The 17,463-nt window shown below is 41.9% G+C and overlaps 1 protein-coding gene across 2 annotated transcripts in view; it reads right to left on the bottom strand.

Annotated features, from left to right (window-relative positions):
* The window catches only part of ARHGEF11 (Rho guanine nucleotide exchange factor 11), a 1,046,032-nt gene that overhangs the window by 758,794 nt on the left and 269,775 nt on the right, over positions 1 to 17,463 (bottom strand). For both annotated transcript variants that reach the window (XM_086945337.1, XM_086945338.1), the window contains exons 4-5: positions 3,261 to 3,310; positions 1,773 to 1,830 (exon numbers count right to left, since the gene is read on the bottom strand). In XM_086945337.1, coding sequence (XP_086801463.1) covers positions 1,773 to 1,830; positions 3,261 to 3,310 — 108 coding nt within the window. The remainder of the gene's footprint in view (positions 1 to 1,772; positions 1,831 to 3,260; positions 3,311 to 17,463) is intronic.

Genomic DNA, 17,463 nt, shown 5'->3' with positions numbered 1-17,463 from the left:
AACAGACTACCACCTTTTGCTGTAGATTATTATTGGTTCCTGATTTGTCCTTGCTCCTCCTGCGTGGCATCTACAGCTCAATTCTTGCTGAGTTTTCCAGGTGGTACCCCTTAGCAAAGGCACTCAGTGGAGATGGTTTTGGCCCTGGGCAGTTTCCTTTCTTATCTTTTCTGTGCCTATCCCGCCTGTGTTGATGGCTTATTGCAGCTGGTCGGGCCAATGTCATCCGGTATTATCCTTCTCAGCCTCTAGTCTTCCTCTCCAGCTACATGGTCGATACATCATCACATTCCATTCACATTAAATAGACTTTGATAAGGAATTTTGGTGACATTTGTTGGCCTTAAATAGATTTGATTTAGGTCTTCAAAATGGCAGAGTTAACTAAGATATTGAAGAGATATTTGATCTTCACAGCACAAAGAGCATCTCATTGACCCTAGGTTCACCCAAATACCATTCTGGTGGAACAATAAATAAATCAGGTACCAAGCAGGTCTTACCATTGCTCATCTGGTTGGGTTATCTGAATGCATCGACTTGTATAGGGGCTGAGTTATTACAAGAGTATGCAATAAACCTACTTTATCAGGCTATGCCTTTATGCCCTTACAATCTATGATTTGATCATCTGAGTTCGTAGTTTTCTGTAGTTTGGTATACTTAGCCTTAATAACTTTTTTGGTGAATAGAGTTTGAGCACTTTGCTTTGTTGCCTGAAGTAGCATATTGGTGTTAGTATTGCACTTCATATTGGTAGGGTTAACTTAGGTGTCTCTTATATCTTCCTTCCTTTACATGTGCAAGACTATCATACATACAACCCAAACGCACAATGTGCATGCAATATTTTCTGCTTAAGTTCAATGTTGTCAGTCTCTTGCAAGAAAAAAATTCTCATTGCCTTTGATGATGATTGTTCTTTTGATGCAGACATAGATTGATAATCGAAGTGACGAAAATTAGCATTCAGTAAATAAAGCAGACGTGTATTTCCGCCCGCAATTTTCGATGAAATGGATCATAAAATATAAATTACCCAATTTGGCAGTCTATAGCGCAGTACAGAGAAAACATTCAAGGCTTCGGTGTTGCTAAAGTTAAAGAAATCATAAGCTAATGGCATTTGTCTCCTGGAAAGACTGAAAGCTGTACACACAGCATTCTCATTATATTCCTGGATGTAGAGAGCAGAGCCATCATTTAGAAGTCTGCCTTTCTGTTTAATTGTTTTTAAAATATAAATATTTTTCTCAAGAAAAGAGAAGCGATGTCTGCAAATCAATTCAGCATAAAAAGATTCCCGAAGGAATAACACAAGGATGAGAGAATGCACTTCAAGAAAAAGTCTAAAAATCAATGAAAGCCATCATGTTTATGTGTTCCTTTTATAATTATTAGTTGGAGTGAATCACTTAGGAAGGTTCGGGATAACTATAGTATGAGTGGAAATGTTCATGTGCCATTATGGATCACTATAGCAATTGACACCAATAACATATCTACACCACTGCCATATGAACTAACAAGATGTGCTTTTCTATGTCTCTCTCACCATATCACATGGATTTTCAAGGGCATATTTTCAGTATTTTTCTATACAATTTTGACAAACCAGAAAAGACTGCATTTGAACTTCTCCAACTTTCAATAGAATTTCTTGCTTGAGTCTAAAGACAAAGCCTGCAGATATTGAAATTCTAGAAGGTGCACTGTTAAAACACTAAGGATTCCGTTCATTTCCTACTCTTGTTCTTGACTCCAATACTCACATTTGATAAGTTTGACTACTTCCAAATGGGAGCTGTTGGTCACCATGGTGCCGTTCACCTGCAAAGAAAATAGGTACACTTAATATACTTCAACGAGAGGGCTGAAATATAAACAGGCTGAAGAAATGGTCTGAGAGTGCGTGAACGTATGATGAAATACAAATTCTAGTACTCAACAAAGTACGTGTTGGACACAATAAACTTATGTAGTCAGGTGTTAATGAAAGGTAAAAACATGGCAAGCTAACTGCGTACACTGAAGCTTTAATTACAACTAATACTATGGACTGGGTTTCCAGAACTACATTTGTTATGGGCAACAGTTTAGTTCACTGGATAATTATACATGTCTCCTCACAGACATAGAAAGAAAGTTAAAAGGCAGAATGACTGACACAAAATAGACTAAGCGATTGACATACAGTATTAACAGACAGAGTGACAGTGAGAGAGACACAGAAAAGGTCAAAGATGCTATTGAGGATAGAGCAAGAACCTGGCAAATGTGAACACATGAGACTGATGAAGATTTTTACACGGGAGACTGTTAAAGAAGAGTTTTATTCGTGAAAGAGTAGGAGTGTGGGCACAGAAATATGGAAAGAAGGGAAAAAAACATAAAAACAAATCGTATGAAGCGAGAAGCAATGCAAATCTAATAGGTTTGGTCTGAGCAAGCTTGTGCGTGGGTTATTTATTTATTTAGTTATTTCAAGCCTATTTCGTAAAATGAAAAGTTGCACTCACCTGTTGCTGGAAGCCATGTGCTTTCAATAAAAATTTTAAATTAACAATTGCATACAAATGTTATACAACTGTACAAGTGCTGGTTTGTATACTTAGAGCAAGTATATAAACTATTTGAATGGGCTTCACAAGAAAACAGGATTCTTATTAGTTCAAAGTAAAGGTACTATTGCCTTAGAATTATTGCAATATTAAAATACAGCTTAACCACAGAAGAATATCTAAAAAAATATATAAAATAAAGAATGGAAAAACACGTTGGAAGATAAAGTGCTGGCCTGCCAGTCATGCCACTGAATTTCACAGATCTTTAAGCAGCTGTGCACGTGGTCAGGCAAAATACCATCACTCACAGTGAAAAAGAACCAATGGCTGGAGTGTATTGACCCCTTTCCACAAGCAGTAGGTTGTGATGGGCGGAAAGAAAATGTGACTGCCTTTTGAACAAATGGATAAACAGGCTGAACCACAGCCACTCTCCATACAGATTTGCATATTCATTTTTACTGGTTTTCTCATTTTCTTTGATATGAGGCTGGAATTTCTTAAAGGAGACCAGGCCTAAAAATCAATAACCGATACGTTAGGGGTAATGCACAAATGAAATAGGTGGAAATATTTGGTGCTAAATTAGGAGCGCAGCCACAAAGAATTAACTGATCTAAATAAAGTATTTAACAACACTGTGGGTAAATACAACCGGCTTTTAGAGCTAAAAATGGAACCGGTTCTGAAACTTACCTTCACTATCCGGTCTCCTTCCTGTACCCCGGCCCGCATAGCAGCTCCTCCTACAACAAACAAATAGGCATTACAACAGGAAATTAAAAAAATATTACCTTCTACCTCCACTCCGATGAGAAGCTAATGGGGACGTCAATGCACAAACATAACACCAGTGAACAAATCGAAAAATCAGCCCTTTGAGAGAGGTAGATAAGAGGCTTTCTGAAACCAACAACCACTGAGGCAACCTAATGTGCTCCCTTACTCATCTTTATATCCACCAATGACTGAAAAAAGTTCTTAAAGGGAATTTTAACAAACAAAAATGGTGAAGATTTAACCAAAATGTAAAAAAATGACTATCAAGGAAAGTGTCAGAACTCAGTAACTATAAAAATTGATTATACCTCATAAAATGAGGGGGATTTAAGGAAGGTGCACACGCAAGGGAAGAATTGCCTACGCATGCATTTCACCCTTGAGGGTAAGAGACGGCTTGTGGCCAAGTTAACAAAAACCTTCACAAATTGAAACCCAGTGAAATAAGCTACCGGAAAAATGCCTCAGAGGAGTTTAAAAAAACGTACAAAAGTTGTTTAAATTATTCACGACACAGAAGGTGGAAAATTAGCAAGACTCGATGGAACATGCGTCCACGGCAATCTATTTACCAAAGCTGGAAAAAGAATGCTCTTTAAGAGAGAGAAATCGAATGATTTGCCTCCAAATTAGTGTTTTGTTGCCCCATGTCATGCAACATCCCTCTTGCCAGCTGATAATAAAAACTTCATGATTATCGATCAGAAGAAGAAATTGACAAATTGACCAACTGTAAATGGATTCTTTTTTTAAAAACATTTCTTTAAATAAAAAAAAGCCTATTCAAAAGTCAAGTCCCAGAGCAGCATTGGGCATTAAAAAAGCGTACCATGATTTTCAACCTAAAAAAGGCAACTGAGCTGTTTCGAAAACCTAGTTTACAAAACAATGTCTGTAAAATGCTAAAATAGACCGTTAGATTATTTTTTTCAAATATGTATAGTTTATAGAGTATGAAAGAATATGTACTTTTAGAAATAGATTTTATGTAGGATTATGGACTATTACAAAAGATCCTTCACCATTCTCGCCTTTTTCCTTTCACTTGTGAAAGGAAAGAGATCATGTATAAAATGAAGCTTCACTGATATTACACATTAGCCAAGTTACATGAATAAATTAGAAAGGTGCTCCAAAGGTTGCGATTGAGAAGAAATGCAAACCTGTGTGTTCTGGAGCTTTCCAAAATGGCTGAGTTTCCGCCAGAAGGCACTTATAGTGTCAAAACAGGCTACTGCAGTGCACTAGGGACAGACCATGGTAATCAGGTACATAAACTGCTGCTTAAGATATGGAAATGGAATAGAAAAGCTGATGGTCCATCCAGAGGAGATGGGAGTCTGAATGCGGGCTAAATATTGTTTTTTGGGCCAAGAAACGTCAGAAACTCGCCAGGCCTTGGGTTCCTGAAAGTTTTAAAATTAATTTCCAATGAACATCAAAATTGGCCTGACGTAGGGAGCCAGGTGAAAGAGAGTAGCTACCAAGACCAATCACCCCAAACAAGAGAGAAAAGAGTTTAACGTTACTGGAATTAATCACGTCAGACTTCAACATTATTTTTTTTTTGTTTGTTTTATAATAGCGCTAGCTAGACCCGGAGGTATTAGAGCGCTTTACATGTTATGTGATAACATTAAAAGAGGTACAGGAGGGGATTCATAAGAGTCCTAGTTGAACAATACAGCATTAAGTGGTCATAAAGTCACACAAGCATAAAAAGAAGTATAAGATAGACAATTCCACATATCTTGGTTTGACTAAAGAGGCACTGGAATTCACTGATGCCCTGTGCAAGTACACATTTAAGCTGCTAAACTTAATTTATATTTTTAGCATGTTTTAGATTTGTTCATAATTATGATCATTGTATGTATGGGTCGTTGCCCCCTGTGTTGGAATTGAACGCAAGGCCACGGTGTCCGAGTATGTACGCACATGGATCATTTTTATAACATGTTTTTGTAATGCACATGCACTTTAATGGTCTTCTGACCGCAATAAAGTCTTTTTGAATTGAATATATTTTTATTATTTTCTTAAAAATTAGCAAGTTGAGCAACTGATGTGTAAGAACAAATCCCACGCTAAAACAACATTGATGAAACCTACAAGAACAACTACTAGAAGGATGCATGTGGAGATTATGATTAAGTGGCAGCGGTCGGCACGTAGTGTGGTCTGTTAATGGACTTTTAGATTGAGGACATTATTGAATATGTATAGGTCTTTCTGCTTGGTGTGTATGGTCTGTAAGTTGCCATGTAGGTACTACAAACCAGTTGTCATGGAAACTCTTACTAAAAACATTAAACCTAAAAGCTCGTGGGAATTGTCATAAACTCAATATCAGGACTTATGAAATGGTAACTTTTTAGGATGTCATAAATCTGCCAACTTATTCTTCTTCAGGTCCTTCAGAGGCTCTCTCTGCACATGTGTGAAAGGCTGCCTCTATACCATGCAATAGATGATGCACAGCCACTTCTAATGATGAACCTGACTTCAACTCCAACGCAATGTAGCAAAATCCCTATCATCTCCAGTCTTTTTTACCAGCGGACTCTAGTATCTATTATTCCCCAGGTCGTCGCCTTGAAATCTAGTGACAGTGAAATGTTTCTCTAATTTCGATACTTGAAGGGGGATGTTTTTCTGAACATCATGCCACAAACTTGCCCCAACAGCAGCAAGAGTATACCCTTTTGGTGGAGGGACTCCTGGCTGCCAGAATAACATCACATACTAAAGGCGGAAAGTCAAAAGGCTAACATCGCTCACTTTCCACTCAAAAGATAGGAGCATTGACCAGTTCAGGTGAAGAACCCTCCAAACCTGCTGCAAGCCCAATCCGGAGCAACAAGGATGACTTGGGCCCAGTCGTTCCTGATCTTCTTGAGAATGCTGGGCAGGAGTGGTATTGGAGGGAAGGTGTACAGGGAACCTGGGCTTCACTCGAGGAGAAAAGCATATCCAAGCGATATTCACCTTAGAATTTCCAGCTTGCAGAACTGCTGACATTGCACGTTCTCAGTGGTGGTTAACAGATCTAACCAAGGCTCTCCCCACTGCTGAAACAGACCTTGCGCCATCTCCAGATGGAGACGCTATTCGTAACCCGCTAGGCATTTTCAGCTGAGTTTGTTTACCCCGGCATTTAGATAGCCCACCAGGTTTTGAACCACCAGAGAAATGCCCGGACATTCCAGTCATGTCCAGGAACGCAGGACCTAGGCCTGACAAAGTGTCCACAACACCACTGGCACGGTTTGTTGCAGTGCCACATAGCGGTGGTGTTGCCCGTGACCACCTGTACTAGGCTACCCTTGAGATAGCCCACTAGGTTTTGAACCACCAGAGAAATGCCCGGACATTCCAGCCATGTCCAGGAACGCAGGACCTAGGCCTGACAAAGTGTCCACAACACCACCCGCACTGTTTGTTGCAGTACCACATAGCGGTGGTGTTGCCCGTGACCACCTGTACTAGGCTACCCTTGATGGAGAGTACAAAAGCTTTCAATGCCAACAGGATTGCTCAGATCTCAAGAAGATTTATGTGTACTCCTGATTCAGCCGGAGACCAGAGGGTCGCCCCATCCCAGGAGTGACGCATCTGTAATCACTGCCAGGTCTGGTTGGGAAAAGATAGCGGTCTGCCACTGACCCAATCGCAGTTCGTTACCAACCACTGCAGATCTTCTGCAGTTCCCTTCGAGATCTGGACTATGTTGGATAGATTTCCCTGATGCTGTGCCCATTGGAGAGACAGCATATGCCAACGGGCATGAGTCACAAGCAGGATGCAGGAGCCCATGAGACTCTGCAGTCTCAGTTACTCTCACCAAAATCCAGGATAGAGGCTGAAACATCAGTATTTTTGCTTGAATATCCTGGACTCGGCGTTTGGGAGGAAAGACTTGAAACTTCACCGCGTCCAGAACAGCTCTGACAAAAGGGAGCGTCTGAGAAGGAGTCACATGTGACTTCAGCATATTGATGGCGAACCCTAGCGAATGCAGGAGGTCCAACGTATTAAGTAGGTAGGACACAACAGTGAGGTGAGCCTGCTTTCAACAGCCAGTCATCGCGATAGGGGAAGACTACACCACTGATCTTCGCAGATGAGCTGCAACTATCACCTTGGTGAACACCCAAGGGGCACTGGTAAGGTCAAAAGGGAGCACCGCAAACAAAGTGCTTGTTGCCCACCGTAAACCACCAGTAACACCTGTGGACAGGCAGGATGGGAATGTGGAGATATGAAGCCTGCAAGTCAAACGCTACCATCCAATCTCCCAGGTCCAGGCCAGACAAGACTTGAGAGTGCTTGAGCATTTTGAACTTCTTCTTGAGGAAGGAATTGATAGGGCGGAGGTCTAGGACAGGTCGAAGGCCTCCATCCTTTTTTGGGCACCAGAAAGTAGCAGGAATAGCAACCACAACCTACTTCTGGCCTCAACATATTCTTCATGACTCCCTTGGCCAAGAGAGCGGTCGCAAGCAGGTGGTGTGGGTGATCGGGTAGTCACGAAGGGGAAAGAGTAGTCCCTCTGGGCAATCTGCAAACCCATTGGTCCGATGTGATAGACCGCAGTGGGGCAGGTGATGGCATATTTATCCTCCCATTAAATGCTTATGATGGTAAGAGGGCAAACTATAAGAGTTTGGAGGCTACAGCTACCGGTGGAGGTGGACTGGCCAGACTTCTGGCTGCCCGACCCATGATGTCTGTGGGTACCGTGTCCTCAGACACACAAAGGCTGGGAAGCTTGTGCTATGCGGTGGCTGGGAGGGTATAGATGCGGATGGAAGCCGCTTCCGTGGCCACGAAAGGCGGATTCATGGTGGCGAGGGGCCATGGATAGGCCCAAGGACCTGCCCATAGCCCTGCAGTTCTTTAATTGATCCAGCACTAAATCTGCCTTGACTCCAAAGAGACGGAAAGCATCAAAGGGCATGTCCATAAGCGATGCTAGGACATCCCCTGAAAAAACTGTTGTTCTCAGCCAGGCATAATGCCTTTAGGCCACTGTCGATGAAACTGATCTGCACAGCAGGTCGGTGGTATCAAGTCCACATCGGATTGTAACCCTAGCTGCATCTCTCCCATTGGCAACAGCCTAGGAGAGTATGCCCAGGTCCTTCTCCGGAACCATGGGCAGCACCTGGGCAACCGAATCCTATAGAGCATGGGAGTAATGGCCCACATGGCACATGGTGTTCACAGACCGCAGTGCCAGGCTAGTTATATCCAGCCTCTTGGATTCCCTCTCCGGCAGGGCAGTAGGGATTTCGCCAGGATTTACATAGTAACCTTGGACAACCAAGCTCTCTGGGATAGGGTGTTGTGTGAGAAATGTGGCGGCAGGCGATGGCAGCAGGCAATTGTCCTGCTCACAGGAGCCCATGTGCTGGGCCTGGACCAAATCCCAAGCTGGACGTCCTTAAGGGAGTCATTAAAAGGGTGAAGTAGTTTGGAGGGGGTCAATTCCACCTGAAGCACCTCCGTCCATCAAGATGTTGGTCCTGACTGCCTCAGCGGGCAACTGAAGGTCCAAGACCTCAGCTGCCCTTTGCTTCAACAAAGAAAATGAAGTTCCCTCCTCCGTTGCCATGGTACGGAGAAAAAGCCTGCCAGTATCTCGAGAGGTGTCCAGTCCACTGGCCTCTGCCAAGTCCTCATACCAGTCCAAGTTGGGGTCTAAAGGCTGGTATTCCTCAGGGTTCAGCGACTCCCCCCATTCCTCCCCAAATCCTATCTCACAGGAATAGGGTTAAGGCTGTGGCCTGGAAGGCAGGGCTCCTGTTGGCGCCAGAGTCTTCACTTGATGACTTCCTTATGGCTCCATGTCGGAGCCGGGGATCAGAATAGGGACAGTGTCAGGAGTGTTGGCATCAGGACCGGAGCTGGGAAAGCTCTATGTGAAGCGACCCGCACCGGTCATAAACCATGTGTGGATCCAATGGGCCCGTATGGTGCCCGTCCGAAACCCGCATTGGCCAAAGGCACATCAGTGGGGACGGGTCACCCAAATATGAGGTGTATGGTCTCATAAAACTCCTGGAGTTGAGCGGGGTTCGCTTGGGCTGCCAGAAACTCAAGGAAGAACAGAGCTGACCCAGGCCTTAGCTCAACCGTGGGGCTAGGCCTAGAGTGTCGACACTCCCTCGTCTCGGCGGGCCAGACTCTGCAAGTTGTTGTTTTCAGGGGAAGTCTTTTATGCTCGACATTGTGCATTGTATCTCCACAAGGTACTGTGCATGTTTAACAGCTCCTTTGTTAGAATGGTGTACTTTTTACCACTGTACGGGAAGTGAGGATATAGTCTGCCAAGTTAGCCAGATGCTGTTAAACATGCTGTAATTATTGTGTATATGTGCCACCATCGAATACCTGCTAGGTAGCAGGGAGGGTGCATGTGAATCCGCAGCACTACACATTACGAATAGAGGCTTACAGGATAAGTAAAATACTCCATTTGTAGCAAGTGTTGTCTGCAGATGCAAATGCTATGTATATACTGTAAAGCAGTACTTCTCTCGTGGTGGCTTTAGGCATGAGACGGTGGATTTGCTTGAAATATTGTGCAGAGAACGGTTTGTCCCACTAAAGCCTGTTGTCTGGCTTGTACATCCGCACAATAGTGTTTAGTAAAAGTGTGTAGGTTTGTTCATGGTGCCGCTTTGCAAATGTCTGATGGCAGGATATTTCCCAAGATTGCCACTGATGCTGCTTTTTCCATGTTAAACGTGCCCTTGGCATTGTAGGTAATGTTCATTTTACTTTGCTGTAGCAAATGTGTATACATTTTACAATTCATCTAGCAATTCCTGCTTTTGAGATGGAATTCCCTTTCTGGAGTTTTAAAATACCACAAACAACTGTTGCATTTCCTAAAACATGTATTTCTTTCCACGTTAGGGCGTTTGACATCGAATATATGTAACACTCTCTCAGAGACTGTTTCTGGGTTAGGGAAGAAAACTGGTAAGTCTACTGTTTGATTTAATTTGAAAGGTGACAACTTCAGGCAGAAACGTTGGGTTTGTGCGTAGTCTACATTTGTCCTGGAATCCTTGGAAGTAAGGTACTTCTATAGTGAGTTTGTGTATTTCGCTAACTCTGCGTAGCAATGTTCTTGCAACAACGAATGCCACTTTCCATGTTAGAAATTGTATTTAGCATTTAACCATGGTCTCAAATGGTGTGGCCATTAATGTTTTTAGAACAAGGTTTAGATTTCATGATGGTACAGGGAGTGTATGTGGTGAAATTACTCTGTTATGTCCCCCCGTAAACACCTTCATGACTGGAATACGAAAAAGAGATTTATGTTTCCTGTTTTGCAGGTATGCAGGAATTGATGCCAAATGCAGTTTTATAGATATGTATGCTAAAGTTGATTTATGTAGATGTAATAAATAACATTCTACTTGTTTTTCGGATGTTGAGGAACGGTTTATGCCGATTGCTGCACAATAGTGTACAAAGTGTTTCCATTTTACTGCATGGCACTTTTTTTGTTGGTTTTCTGGCTTCTTTGTGAATGTTCATACATTCTTGAGGTAACTGTAGGTATCCAATTTATATGACCTCAGGAGCCAGATTGAAAGATTGAGTTGTTGTACATTGGGGAGTCTGACTCTGCCCCTAAAATGTGTGAGAAGTACTGGAAAGCTTCTCGTAATGTACTAGGGAGCGATCCAGCAGGGTTGTATACCATGGTTGTCTGCCCAGGTTGGAGCTTTGAGTATCATTGTTAAAAATGTTTGTTTGAGTTTCCAGACCACATATGCGATGAGTGGGAGTGGCGGAAAATTGCACACAAATATCTTGGACCAGTTCATCCATAGTGCATTGCCCTTGGAATGTGGGTGCCTGGATGCAAAGTTATGGCATCTTGAGTTTTGTGCGGTGGAGAACAGACCTCTTGTTAGAATCCCCCACCGTTGGAAGCATGTTTGTAGGATTTGAGTGTGGATTTCTCACTTGTGCACATGTTGTTGCTTCCTGCTTAGTAGAGAATGGTCTACTCCTGGTATGTACTGTGCAAGGAGGTGAATTTTGTGTTTGAAGGCCCATTTCCATATTGCTTGTGCTAGCTCTGATAACTGCAATTAGTGGGTCCCTCCTTGCTTCTGTTTATAATACATTGCACTTATATTGTCTGCGCGTAGAAGTACTTTCTTCCCTAATATTTTGGGTTGGAAAGCTTTGAGGGACCGTTTTATAGCTTGTAGTTCTAGTACACTGATATGAAATGTCTGTTGCTGTGCTATCCAGTGACCCAGTACTGTGATGTTGTGCAAGTGAGCACCCCAAACCATGAGTGATGCATCTGTTGTAATTGTCACATGTGGGTTGGGTCCCTCAAGGCTCTACCTTGCTGTGTATTTTGAGAGTTCCACCATTTTAGTGCCAGATGGACCTAGGTTGAAACCAACACTACATCCGCTTGTGACCATTGTGATGCTAAGCACTCTTGTAGGAGTTTCATATGTAGTCTGGCATGTGGTACTATCACTATGTATGAAGCCATCATACCTAGACGGCGCATCACCATTTCGACTCCAAGGCGAAGATGTGGCTGAAGAAGATACAGTTGGTTATGAAGATTGAGAATCCTGTGGATTGGGATAAGCCATCGCTGGTATCGAATGAAGTACTGCTCCTAGGTATGGTTGTATATGGAGCGACTGTAGATGGGATTTTGTTGCATTTATTGTGAATTTTAGTCTGTGTAAAAGGTTGATAGTGGTTTGGGTGTCCTGTAGACATTTTTGGTTGCTGGACCTCTTGATTAGTCAATCTTCTAGGTAAGAGAAACAACTATGTTCTGCTTCCTTAGGTTTGCAGCTACTACTGCTAGACATTTTGTGAACACAAATGGGGCAGCTGTTATACTGAACAGTAGTACCTTGAATTAACAGTGGCATCCACCTACCACAACCCGTAGGTATCGATGATGTGCCAGATGGATTGTTATATGAAAGTATGTGTCCTTCAGATCTAGCGCAGTCATGAAGTCGCATTCCTGTAGTAGTGGTATTTCATCCTGCAGTGTCACCACGTGAAAGTTCATGGATAGGATGTATTGGTTATTGGACGTACATCTAGGATAGGACATAGTGTGCCATCCTTTTTGGGGATTAGAAAGTATAGGGAGTATACTCCTTTTCCCTGATGTTTGAGTGGAGCTGGTTCTATATCCCCTTTCTGTAATAGTGTTTTACTTCTTCCTTTAGCGGATGTAAAAGCTGTGGTTTGAGGTTGTGTTTTTTGGTTGGCTATTGGGTGGTTGTTATTTGAGTTCTAGACAATATCTTTGTCGGACAATGTCTAATACCCATGGATCTGATGAAACTTCCGGCCACGGCTGATGGAATTGCTGTAGTCTTGTCCTGACAGGTGGTGTGTGATCGGGGGGAATGGTTGATAAGTCCCTGCTTGCTGGTTAAGACTGGCTTTGAAGGCGTACCTCGACCTCAGCCTCTTGATTTATAACCACCTCAATAGTAGCCTTTTCCTTACTGTTGGTGGAACTGAAGTTGCAGTCATTGGTAACTTGAGGTATCGATATCTTTTCTGGAGGTCCATCTCTCTTGGTAGAGGCAAAAAGGTTTTTGTCTGTGGCTAATGGACTGCAAGGCTCCCATTTGCTTAGCAGTCCCTGTGTCCTTTTTTATCTTCTCGAGTTGGGTATCTACTTCAGGACCAAATAGATGTTTGGCATTGCAGGGTACATTGAGAATGTGCTGTTGCACCTCAGGTTTGAACCTTGATACATTCTCGATGGGTGATCTGTCCTCGATCTTCAATTACTGAATTCTTTTAATCTTCTGTAGACTGCATGGGCGTCAAAACTATAGCAATCTGACGCAGTCCGTCCGAGCCCAATGGCAGAAAAACAATCTAACAAAGGAGCCGTTGATGCCTCGAGGAGGAGGAGATAAGATGCATGTCGTCGACCATAAAAGACTTCCACAAGAACAACAACTTGCAGAGTCCAGGCCCAACAATGGATGGCCAGAGGGACAATACATGGAAATAGTAGGAGGGGTGGCCCAGCCCAGCCTCGTCCGCCAGAGGACGGGAGCAGGCGGCTCGTTCTTCCAATTCACTTACAGACCTCTGAAAATTTTATTAGACTATTGACAGAATAATTTAAAGTAACAAGAAATGTAAAGTTAATAAATTTGATGATTGATATGGACGTTTATTTTCTTTAACAAGCTGTGCCACAGTCCATCCCTTTTGTCAAATCTGAGAAACGTGGGAGTCACCTTTGATAGCAACTTTATTCATGGATGTTAAATCACTAAAGTTTCTCTTAGCTGCTTCTTGCATTTGACGATCTTGAAGGAGGTTATGCCTTTCCAACGAAAAACTCTTCATTCACTATTACCCAAGTGATCACAGCTTGACAGTTGGAAGTCAGATAGTTTAGGGCTTCCGCAATATCTGATCTAAAGGCTTCACCTAGTGCAAAATGGCTCAACTAGGCCTTTTATTAGGTTGACTACATCTGCTCCGACCTTCCCTTGAGACCTTCATTTACTTAACTTTGAACAATCAAGAACTGCTTTTAGTCACATTGTCTTAACACTATTTCAGCCATCTCATATCTCATGTTCGTGGCGATTTGTGCCCAACATTGGTAAGGGATAGAGTCAAGAAAGAAGCGGGTAATTGAATATCTTCTTCTCGTCACTACTAATTTTATGTAACCATATCTTACCTTTCCATTCTCTCACACACAAACCTTCTATTTAATTAGATTTAGATTTGGTATAGCTCATTACTTGGTCTCTTATCCCGCTACTACTCATCATGAATCTCTCTTGGATCCCAGTCCATGAGACTAAAAAATGAGCCAGTCTCTTTCACGCTTCTTTTTTTGTAAGTTTTAGAATGTTCTGAGAAAGCAGTTACTAATTCCATTTTTTAAGCACTTCAACATCAGAAGTTGCAGACCAGCCTTATGCTACTTGCAGCTTCTCAGACAGAACATATAGATCTGATGGTCTGCAAATGTATATCTGCTGCAGTTCGCCTGAGAAAGTTAATGGGGAAAATATATCTTCCGTTCTTTCTGCTGTAATAAGCTTTGCAAATTCGGGCAGGGATTTTGTTTTATGCGCAAGACACTTTATTCTTAACTGTATTTATATCTGCAAAAAGTACCTCTTTGGGGAGACAGTGACTCCCGAAATTGCCATTAGAATAATTTTAAAGTGAGAGGCAGGGGCTATCTTGTTTTGCGCACAATGCATTTTACTCTATTGGTGTTTACATTTGCACAAAGCACTCCTTTGGGGAGACTTTGGTCCTCGAAAATGTCATTGCGGTATTACTTGCACAATCCTATACCGAGAAACCTCAATATTTGGTCACCACTGTTATACTTTTATATTTATGAGACAACAGACTAGGTTGGTTTACTAATGGTCCATGTTTTACTCTCTACTTATCCCAGTACCTTGTAACCGTTTTCTGAATAATTGCTTTTTTTGCACATTTGACAAACTGGGTATATGAGCTTAGCTTGTGCAATAACTGGGAACAGTTAAACATTTTTATTTTTTTTAGACATGATTGCCCGGCTGATGAGCATGAATTTTTTAACCGATCTGTCTTTGACAGATTTGTATGGATCTTTTGTTATTGGCTCACGAAATGCTTTGCTGTGAAATGTAAATTCATATTGTGCTGTCTTAACTGACATTGTTTTTAGTTGCTTTAACTAGATTCATTTTTTATTTTTCATGGTTATACTGTTGTATACCAAATAATGATTTATCTGATCTGGAAACATTATAACCACAATATATGCATATTATGATACACAGGTTCATATTAAATATACATGCAGCATGAATGATCCAAGCTTTCAAAATAATTACACAATCAATAACTAAGGACGTTTTTCCCTGTGGTGGATTTAAGTTTCACGGTGGAAAAAAAATCTACTTTCATATATTTTCCATAATCTATATGGAATTCAAAATTGGTTTAACAGTGCTTAACACCAGTATGAAAACAAGTACAATATATACTTTCTACAGACATATTTTGCCATGTCACAAATGTAATAAATGCTTTATTTGCTAATAAAACTGAAACAATAATTCACATCAGTTTTACAATTCTCATTCCAATGGTTTTCATGCAAGACTATCCTCCTCAGATTCCAAAAACAGAAGTCAAAAGCACCATTTTTTCCTAATTGTTCTTTCCTCTTTCACTTCATTTTTTCACATATGAACTCACAATGAAAGAACAGTCTCTGAAAATAAAATACCCTGAGAATGGAATTTCCATTTTTAAAAGGTAGTTTGCTTACTTTAGCTACAATAGAGTGGGCCAACTATAAATCTGTGATGGATACTCTTGATAAACAACTTCTGTTATATGCAGGGCCACTGGAATTAAGCGGGAGGGGAGGACCAAATTATGCGCCAAGATTGACTAAATCATGCAGCAAGAAAAGGCACATTATGTGGGATAATGTGGCACATTTCGTGATAGTATTACTTCACTATTTTGGCATTTTTACACACAGTAACACTGCCTGGACAACGATTTCACCCAATTACTGACAATTTAACACACAAACGCAGCAATAGGCAGTTGAAAAATGACCATTAAACCTTTATGAAGGGTATTTTACTGAGAGGGGACAAGTGTCGCCACGCTTTTAGTAACTTTTGATTTGTTGGAGCTAGAAAAAAATTGTTTTGATAAAATCACATTTTATGCAGCAGATGATGGGTTATGAGCAAACACGGCAAATTCATAACTATGCAAAAAAAGCTGCAAACCCATAATTGCAGAATTCCAGTGGCCCTGGTTATATGCAAGTGATCCTTCACAGACTATCCCAACTCCATATAGATAATGTTTGGTACTGAACCAGGGGTCTCCAACGGGTAGCATTGGACCTACTGATAGCTCGCCAGTACCCTGGAAGTTGCTCTCTGACATGTAACCCAGCAAAGTACTTAATTTAGAGGGTCTACCGTGCCCATGCTTTTAAACAAGCATTTACAATGCAATGGTTTTGCCTTTGTTAAAGTTAGAGCTATTGGCATTGCTCTTGACATAATTTTTATTTATGTGTTTTTTTTAAAACAGAAATAAATGGCATTGTCATTTACAATGCAACTAGCTTTATCTCTCGCAAATGACACACACAAACACCCACAGAGAGCCCCCCCACACACACACACTCTGTGACCAAATGTTTGCAGGTTGCCAATGCCATTGTGGCAAAGGTTAACAAGAAATCACCACCTAACAACATAACCTGAGCATTAGGGCCTGCTGTACCTCCCTGGGTTCTGGAGACCGTATACTTCCAGGCCACGTTAGGGGCTCGCACTCCACCCATGCACCCCAAATCGCATCACCACAGGGGCCTAAGACCTGTATCACTCACAATGCCAGGGTCTCACCCCTTGCTTCTTCCTCAAGGCTTGCACTACACCTATTGCGTGCTTAAGTCTCGCTGATGGCCTAAAGTCTGAGTCCCAGGCAGTGCAAACAAGAGCCATTCTGTCTGTCCGTTGGGCTTGGAAAGTTGACAGAGTAGCCACAATGGGATGTTTGTTAGATGGTGGTCAGCTAATATCTGTGAATTATCTTATGCGGCTGGTAGCGGATGTCCAGCTAGATTGTTTATTCCAGACTTGACTTCAAGAGCACAGATAAAGTCAACTTTACACAGAGGATGCTCAGTATGGAGGCAAATGCAGCTGAGGCAGTTTCACAATGCTGTAGTGAGTGACTATCAGCCTAGAAGATTGACCACTACGAGAGGCCATTCGTTTCAATGGCAGAAGTTACTAGCCCCCATTATATTTATGAGATCCGTTGGAATGCCATTGGTTTTGGTAGTTTAATCCATAGACTTAAAACAAAATCTGAGAATGCAATCCCATGGAAAATGAGGATTTACCAAGAGAAATCAATCCCAGAATGATCTTATTTCTTAGTAGATACTGAGATTCCAGTGTGTAACACCCATGTAACCACATCTCAGAGTTACCTGGTATCTGTAAATATAGAGGTGGGTGGGGCAGAGTGACAAGCAGATCGGTGGGCTTACCATAATGAG

This window comes from Lissotriton vulgaris, chromosome 12 (assembly GCF_964263255.1).
Source record: "Lissotriton vulgaris chromosome 12, aLisVul1.2, whole genome shotgun sequence".
NCBI classification, from domain to species: domain Eukaryota; kingdom Metazoa; phylum Chordata; class Amphibia; order Caudata; family Salamandridae; genus Lissotriton; species Lissotriton vulgaris.
The sequence above is the reverse complement of the archived record's forward strand: the minus strand, read 5'-3'. Positions and strand labels throughout refer to the sequence as shown.